Source organism: Cynara cardunculus (genome assembly GCF_001531365.2).
Source record: "Cynara cardunculus var. scolymus isolate 2C chromosome LG 12, CcrdV1, whole genome shotgun sequence".
Classification (NCBI taxonomy): Eukaryota; Viridiplantae; Streptophyta; class Magnoliopsida; order Asterales; family Asteraceae; genus Cynara; species Cynara cardunculus.
The window spans coordinates 10004299-10013878 of record NC_037539.1 but is presented as its reverse complement, the minus strand read 5'-3'; the positions used below and the strand labels follow the sequence as shown (position 1 = coordinate 10013878).

The following is a 9580-nucleotide window of genomic DNA, read 5'->3' as shown; positions in this document are numbered from 1 at the left end:
TTACATTACTTGATGATTTTAAATATCTGTTAGGCATAATATTCTAATTAACATAATTTTAATTTAATTAATATATCTTATATTATAGTTTTTAATTTATGTAATCAAATACGAGTTTTAGAAAAAAATCGCATTAATTAATGATTTTAAGCAACTAGTATCGTATGCAACACTTTATCCGGTAAACGCTTACCGTGGTAAGATTAGTCGCTATCACTTATCATGTAAGACTCTTGATGTTTGTTTCGTTCTTACCGGTTAAGATTCTTGGTGCTTATCATATTCATCCAATCAGGTAATGTAACTTGATAAGTGCTTACCCGGATAATTGTTAGAGATAGCTTTTAAGTTTTAACAATGTTTTCTAAACATTGCAGAAGAAGAAACAGAGAGTAGCAGGATCCCAACCATACGCAACATGAGGAATGCACTCTCGTGGCTAATCCAAGGATGTCAACCAGGAGACTCCCTTCTCTTCCACTACTCCGGCCACGGTTCACGGCAGAGGAACCGCAACGGCGACGAGATCGATGGTTACGATGAAACCTTATGCCCCCTGGATTTTGAAACACAAGGCATGATGATCGACGATGAAATCAACGCAACAATCGTCAAACCTCTTCCTTTTGGCGTCAAACTTCATGCAATCATCGACTCTTGCCACAGTGGAACTGTCGTAGATCTCCCGTTCCTTTGCAGAATGAACAGGTCACCTCCTCTTACTCCGATCTCTTATTCTATTCCTTTACTCGTGACCGAATACGAATAAATCGTATTTCTTAATTTTATACGAATAAATACAAGATGTGTGTAGATAACCATATAAAAAGATCTTTGGAAATACATGAAATCTATCGTAAATATAGAAAACTTATTTTAGAACCTTTAGAAATGTTGACATTTGTAAGGAAGAAAAAGAAGAATTTGATATGAATAAATAAAATTTCAAGTGGGTAATTGAGTATAACACTTCAAAGTAACAAGTTGACTCAATAACTTATGATCCAACTTAAAACCATGGTGGAAGTTATTGGTAGCCCAATACTTAATGTTTCTAAGGAGCTCACAAATCTCATTTTCTATCCATGTGGACGAGTTGTAAAAGACTCCTCCACTTAAACTCCTTACGTCCTCGTCAGGCCTGCCAGAATCTTTCTCCTTGTAATCGGCGACGTGGGATTCACCTAAGATGTTATAAACATCCCCATCGAGGACTCTTCATACCTGATGAGGTTTGTCTCACCATCCTGACGGTACAAAGATCGATTTTGATACCATTTGTAACACCCCAAAACCCAAAATAACAGGCTGACTCAATAACTTCGAATTCACCTTAAAATCATGGTGGAAATTAGTGGTAACTTACAAAATCTCATTTCCTATTCATGTGTGAAGAATTATTACATTGAGGTTAGACAAAAACTCTTAAAAACTGTTTATTGATGCATATTACTTAAAATTCAAGATTACAAGTAAATTGTGCGTAAATACAACTTATTAAAGCTTCATGTTTGAATTCGTGTAACTAACTGCGGATAAATATAATTAAATAGAGAATAAACATCTCATTTTAAAATATAAAAAATTTAAATATAGTTAGGATAATTATTGTGTTCTAACAAAATAATTAATTATTATCTTTATAAAAAATTATATTATTAAACCAAATATAAATTAATTCGTTTTTAAATTTTAATTAAATTATAATAAAAATTTGAATAAAAAAAATATATAAAAACGAAAACTTTTAAATAGTTAATTTAATATTAATATCATTTATTTCTTTTCAAAATTTTATGATATCTTCAAATTTATATTTCGTTCAAAAATAAAAACATTTTCTTTTTTTCAGAACCATGTAGCATCATAATATTGATAGACCCAAAAATCAAAACGAAACATTAAAATCAAGATGTATCTCGCTACATTGCACGGGTACCCTTCTAGTGTATATATATACATATATATATATATATATATAGAGAGAGAGAGAGAGAGAGAGGGGKTGGTTATTATACAACCCTTGACATTTGTACAACCAATACAACCCAATCTCAACCGTCCATTTCATTTGATTAATATGTGATTTCATAGAAGTTTTTATTGTTTCCTAATATAAAGTATCGATCATAATTAATGAACTATATTCATCTTCCATAAATATTGAAATCATAATAAATGAACTCACATCATTTCCATAAATATCTCAATATATTGGGTTGCATTGGTTGTACAAATGCGATGAGTTGTATTTGAAACAAACTCTCTCTCTCTCTCTCTCTCTCTATATATATATATATATATATATATATAGGGTTGGGTTCACGTGAGACCAATGGTTTTTCATGAGACCCGTAAGACCAATTTATGTTTATTGATCAACTTTATAAGCTAATGATCTAATGGTCTAAAGTTGTACGGTGACAATTTTGTGATTATTAAGAAGTCTCGTGACAATTTTGTGATTATGAATGTTCAGATTATAGATCTAATCCAAGGGTTAAGAATTGGTCTTACGGGTCTCATGAAAAACCCTTGATTTCACATGATCTGAAGTCTATATATATATATATATAAACAAATATAAATTGTGAGATCCCAAAAACCATGCTACATAGACCGACTGGCGTCGCTATCAACAATCCAACAATTAAATGATTGAATATCCATAAAATCAACCAACAATATATAACTCAACTTTACACTTTTCTAGACTACAATGACTTTGCAGGCGTAAATTGAAAGCCTCTTTGTGATTCTTTATCACAAATGTCAAACTGATGTCTAAATTAACAAGACTAATGGTCTATGAATGAATCAACTTCTTAATGTCAGCCTGATTTGACTTTATTAAAATTATTGAATTGTATTCCAACCCATCTTAAGCTTCCAATAACAACTTTTAAATGATCAGGGTTACCTCATAAATCGCACTTAGACTGCATGGGACATGATAATTTTTTCACATAATCATTTGATTGCCCCTTAATCGCCAGGTGCCTCGCTCCAACTGCATTAGTATCTTTGCTGGCTGAGGACAGGATGTGACAAAAATTACTGTCCCATGCTTGTCGCAGTGTGAGACAAGACAAAACTAACTGTATCACGTTTGGTGCGACAGATGACAGGGACAAAAACTAGGATAAAGTGAGACAACATGACACAATAAAAGTTTTTTTTTCTTGTTCTACCAAAATAGGTAGAACAAGATGGGACAAGAATAAGAAAAAGAAACTAAAATATTGCTAATTAATTTTCATTTGATATATAAACTTAATATGATATTTGTTTTAGTGGTTACCACCTCTAGTCTCAGCCGCTATGGCCACCTGTAGCCACCGTCGGTTACCTCCACCTCCTCCACAACTACCGTCCATCACCACCTCTACAACCATTGTCGGCCACCGACCACCATCATCCATCTCCACCTCCACCGTAACCAACACTACCTTCGCCGATTGATAAGTAAATTTCAAACTAAATAAAACATAATATCTCTTATAAAGGTTTGTGTTTATGTATATGAAAATGGAGTAAAAATGTTTATAAATTAAATTATTCAATTATTTACTTTATTTATATTAATTATATGATATATAAAATCATCAAATAACTTTTATGACAACTTATCTACTTCTGTCCCATCTAATCCTAGTTGTATCAAATACTTATATTGTCGAGTTTTCTCCGTCCAATCATATTAAAATCGTTCCCCAAAGTATTAGGGGCTGGAATTGCCAACCCTGAAACCTCACTTCAATACACGCGGATCCTGTACCGGATCCGACCCGTTTCTCATTGCCCAAGTATAAATAACCCTTGGCGTATTCCATTTTTCTTATTCCCGTCATTTCTTTACTTTTTCTCAAACCTAGCGGTCTCTCTTTCTCCTCTCGCCCTCAAACCCAGAAATCGGCCATCACCGCCGAGTCTGACAAACACGCCGATCAAACACGAGCCCTAAACCGTTCTATCAGCCTTACGACGTACACGCCGATCAAACACGAAACCTAAACCGTTCTCTCAGCCTTACGACCTACACGCCGATCAAACGCGAACCCATGTTCCCGTTTTCGAAAACCCTAGCCTCGTCCGTCTTTCTCCTGTCTCTCAAACCCAGAAATCGGAGACCACTGCCGGCTGTAGAGCACGATGACCTCAACCCCAACCCGACTAAGTCTTAAACCGTTCTGTCCGCTCTACGAAGAACACAAACACTTGTTTTCTTTTCTAAATCCCGATCGAAACCCTAGACACGTCTTTGTTTCTCCTCTCGCTCTCAAACCTAGAAATGAGAGTGTTTAAAAACCGGATGAACCCAATTCGAAATAACTTAACCCGATGTCTAATCATGTTATAAAATTGTCAAACCGTAGGTATTAGGTTGATGTGGGGTTACTATTATTTGAAATTAACTCAACCCGGTATATCTTTTTATTTTTTGGATTCAATATAATTATTGAATTTCTATTAATATATACATTAGATAATTATAATTACACTATCACGTATGTTTTTTATATACACTTATTTTTAATTTCACAATATGAACATATATATGTAAATTGAGAAAATTAAACGAATATGATATACGTAACAAGTATGGATAAGTTGTATCAAATGATTGATGACGAAAAAAAATTATGAGTAGAGAAATAACATATTCAAGGTTAGAAGAATATTTTAATATATAAAAATATCTAACCAACAGGTATGAGTTGGGTTTTTATATATATATATATATAGTTCTAAGAAATATTGAACAACTATTTTTGGACTGTTGTACCATCGCTATAAACGCTATTTTAAATATTGGTCCTGACCATAATTTTGTATTTCACCACTATAGTAGCATAGCCGCCACCACCCATTACCACCCACACTAGAGTGTTGGTCCCTCTTAACTCCTATATTGCAAGAACCTCCTCCATGACCACTGTCGAACATTGACCATCATTGTCCATTGCCATCACCACTACCACTACCACTGTTGGCCACCTCTAACTTTTCCTCTATTGCAACAACCTCCTCCATAACCACCATCCATTGCCACCTCACCTCCACCATAACCACCACCACCACTATCTTCAGTACATCAGCTACAACTACCTCCTCCACCGTTGTCAATCGTCATCGCCACCACAATCCACCATCTCCACGTCCTCTGTAACCACCTTCATCCACCAACCACCACTGTCTCTACCTCCATAACCATCATCAGCCATCGACCACCACGTTCATCGCCACTACTATCGTCGGCCACCACGACCTCCACCATTACCACTACCATAAATTAAATCAAATTTTTCATTCAAATGTGATACCATTATATATGTATGTAATCATTTATATGAGAATTGTATAGAAATATTTATAAATTAAATTCTTTCATTATATACTTTATTTGTGTTAATTATAATCATTATATAATATTTAAAATCATCAAATAATTTTTGTGGGGTAACTTGTCTAGTTCTATTCCGTCCAATTCTAGTCGTACAAAGCACCATATATACATTTGTTCTGTCTAGTCCTGTCCAACACTACTCTCTTGTCATGTCCAGTTCTATCTTGTCCAATCATGTCTACGTATCAAACACTACTTAAACCCCTATTTCAATGTCCCAACGACGTTTATTTTTGTTTTTTTTAACTGTAACCAAAATAAACGATCAGGGGTTGAAGAACGTTGAAAACCATTGTTGGTTGATGGCAGTAATTTTAGTTTAACACAGTTTGATAACTTCAATATATATTTTGAAGGTCATTAATATTTGATTTATTTGGTTGAATTTGTAATTCAATAATATTTTTTTAAAATACGAGTAAACCAACTAAACCGAACCACATCCGTCTCAACTTATATGTAATAGGTTGGTTCGGTTTATAATTTTCCAAACTGAAATAATTAGGTTAGGTTTATATAAGATTAAATGTCAATGTTCAGAAAACCTGACTTAAGCCTTGTGTCTCACGTCATGTTGTATGTTATGACCTAATGTTCTGTTTTTATAACGTAAAATATATAATTTTCCTTATTTTTTTTGATGTTTTATTTGTTTTTTTTAATGTATAACCTAATTTAAATTATTTAATATCATTGACTCATTGAGTAATAATATATATATATATATATATATATATATATATATATATAATCTGTTGGAATGATCTTAGTGATTGATGATTATAATAAGATTAATCACGATTAAAAGCAGTCGTCGTACTCTTTTAGGGTAGAATTTACATTTTACTTTCTCATACGTTATTTAGTTTGGTTCATACGAAACCTTGTATATTTGTCAAGTTACTAAATGAATCCCTTTCGAGTCGTAGTTCAGGGCAATATGTATGGGAGGATCATCGTCCTAAATCGGGCATATGGAAGGGTAGCAGTGGAGGAGATGTCATATCGATTAGTGGATGTGACGATGATCAAACATCTGCGGATACATCGGTCAGTTTCAAAGAACAAGTGAACTTTGAGACACAAAACTTTACGATGACTGAGTTTTTGTACGCAGGCATTATCGAAGATCACGTCCACGGGAGCGATGACGTTCTGTTTTATACAAGCTATAGAACATGGAAACGCTTCTACGTATGGAACCTTGTTAACTTCAATGCGTAACGCTATACGTAATGGAAGAAGAGGGGTTGGTGGCGTTAGTGGTGCTGCCGTGACTTCCGTCTTTGATATGTTATCGGTCGGTGGCGGAGGAGGTGATGGTGGTGGTGGCGGCGGCTTGACCACAAGTCGTGGTTTCGGTCAGGTATCATTTCATCGCTACCAACTTAATTAGTGCAAAGGGCTAAAGGCTTTCTGTCTTGTTCTTGCCATATCTTATTAAAGCTAAACTGGAGAACCTCTCTATTTTATGAAATCACGAGAACACCCATATTACATGTGATAATATACGTCACAGACCTAGTTGCAAGCGGACATGTCCTACGACCTAGTGAAAGATCATGGTATCAAGTCACACTAAAGGTTGTCTGCAACATAGATTTAGTACCACATTTGATATATATAGATACATACATACATACATATATATACATACATACATATATATATATATATATGTATGTATGTATATATATATGTATGTATGTATATATATATATATGTATGTATATATCTGTATAAGCATAGATAAAAACACATCTAATGAAGAGAATTTTGTATTTTTGTTGACAGGAACCACAATTAACTGCTTGTGAGCCTTTCGATATGTATACAAAACAATTTTCCTTATGATACCGATAACTTGCGTACAGGATTCTCCCATCTACTCTTCATTTAGTTGTTTGTAAACCATTAATATATGTTGTATTGGACCCTTCATCGATGATAAATTAAATACCAATTTATGATGTTAACGATTAGAAATAGCCCTAAGAATGAGCATCAAATTGCAATCGAGAACGGTGATTTTGATATTACGCCCTGTTTTCCCCCAGATTCATTCACGGAATCACCTACTCTATCGAATTCTATTCACGACTGCACTTTTCCGCCAAGAAACCCTTGCTGTTTTTTCTACTTCATTACTAGCATCACTTAAGTAGCTCATCTACATCCATCTCCTATTCAGCAATTGCCTTTCCTTGTCTTGTCCTCCCTTCAATCCAATTATCTCTCCCCAGCTCTTTCAAGGGTTAAGTTGCCATCATCAGACTATCTCCAGACCACCATTGCTGGCATTATGGTAAATTGGGTCTACACCAAAAAGCGATAAGAGATGGAATTCACGGTTTCTAGATGCAGGCATACAACAATAGAAACATGTACGAGGGTAAATTTCAACAATGGTAAGTTCTCCTGCTTGTGGGGTTTACTACCATTAAATGAGTAGATGAGACATAGGTAACCAGGTTGTTGGGAATTATGACGGCCATGAGGTTGAGAATGGGCAACCGTATGGGGGGCAAAATGTCGACCAGCGTTTGAGAAATGGGTTTGGGTGTAGGTTCTATACCGGAGATGTACGGTCAGATGGGAAAGCCATGGATGTGTAGTTCATACAGGAATGGGGACACACACTGGAGAATATTTTGCAGACAACATTGCATGGATTTGGGTCTACAGCATGCAAACGGGCATATATACGAAGGATGATGGCACAAAGGATGATGGCAGGCTTGGTACGTATACTTTCAGATATGGTGAAACCTAATCTGGTTACTGGCACAACAGCATCATTGKTACTACAAGTTCACGAAGGTCAACACATCAAGTATCTCCTATTTCCGTCTATACTTCTATGGTTCTAAACATAGTCCACATAAATGGAACTACTGTTTCTGCTTGATGTCAGATTGTATATTAATGGAAGCTAATAAAGCACAACGAGCAGCAGAGAAAGCATATGATGTAAGCCAAAGTGGATGTAAGGGTTAACAGGGCGGTAGCATCCACGACAGATCGCCCAGTGCTGTTAGAGTTGCTGCAGCAAAGGCAGTGCAAAATAACAGCCCAACAGAAGTAACTGTGATGATCCTAATAACAACATCTATCATATATCAAACCAACTGGTTCCAAGAGCCTAATCGTCACACATTTCCTAGCTGCTAGTGCATTTCATTGTTCTGCTTATAGTTTCATAGATCATTCCTACAGCAAAGGGAAATGTTTGAAACTAGATCGTCTTGTATGTACATTAACAAGTATATCTGAAATCAAGATCAAATATGAGTAGCTTCAATGATTGAATTTCAGGCACATGCATAGTGTTCAAACTTAAGCATAAGATCCCATTCGCAATGTATTTTAACCAGTAATCAAAATTGTTAAAAAAACCCTTCTGAAATGTGCCAAGTAGATCAAGAAATGACCAAATCTAACTCTCGGTTTGCTCCCTCAGCCTACGGATGGTACTCCTGACAGTAACGGCACTAGCAGTACTGCAAGTAGAAAACGTACGTTAGTCTTGTTAGATGTTAATAGGGGATTATGAAATGCAATCACCACGAACGTACACAATTCAAGAGTATACTTACTTCAACGTATAAGCTCCGCCTGCTTTCACTTTGCCACAATCTTTGCAACCCCAGATTCCAACAGCCTTCCTTTTCACTGCATACTGCAAGTGTATACCCAAAAAATGTTTTAGAAAAAATCAATGTTTGTTAAATCATATTTACATACTCACACACAATAATGTACCTTTCCACAAAATTCACAGAAATATTTGCTGTGCTGACTGACTTCCATTTTCTTGATCTGCTTCCTCAAACTGGCACCATAACGTGTGCCTAAAGTCCAATAATTAAAGTATTAGAAACAACAGGAAAAACCTAACTAGAGGTGTTTGTTCTTGCCTTAATGGACTTATAACTTAACTCATTTAAGTTACACAATAATCCATTCAGCAAATCCTTTTCCCTATCATCTTTTTCTAGCTTCTTTGGCCAAATAGTTTATTGTTGTTTTACTATTATGTTGTTCACATTTTTTAAATTTGATCTATGTTGTTGCGTTATATATATATTGTTTAGAGAAAATAAATTTCAATATGTTTTTGAGGGCTAATACTTATTCAACACAAAAACAAACTATAATATATCTTAAAACAGC

General features: G+C 35.0%; 2 protein-coding genes across 2 annotated transcripts in view; one reads left to right on the top strand and one right to left on the bottom strand.

Annotated features, from left to right (window-relative positions):
* The window catches only part of LOC112522491 (metacaspase-1-like), an 11138-nt gene extending 2584 nt beyond the window's left edge, over positions 1 to 8554 (top strand). The window contains exons 2-5 of the mRNA XM_025131643.1: positions 378 to 708; positions 6337 to 6457; positions 6525 to 6773; positions 7202 to 8554. Coding sequence (XP_024987411.1) covers positions 378 to 708; positions 6337 to 6457; positions 6525 to 6773; positions 7202 to 7261 — 761 coding nt within the window. The 3' untranslated portion in view covers positions 7262 to 8554. The remainder of the gene's footprint in view (positions 1 to 377; positions 709 to 6336; positions 6458 to 6524; positions 6774 to 7201) is intronic.
* A 120-nt stretch (positions 8555 to 8674) lies between these two features.
* LOC112522490 (60S ribosomal protein L37a-like) lies at positions 8675 to 9271 on the bottom strand (the record flags this gene model as incomplete). Its single annotated transcript, XM_025131642.1, has 3 exons — positions 8675 to 8907; positions 9004 to 9086; positions 9170 to 9271. Coding segments are annotated over 3 exons (249 nt in total), but the record flags the coding sequence as incomplete, so codon positions are not given.
* Positions 9272 to 9580: the final 309 nt, after the last annotated feature.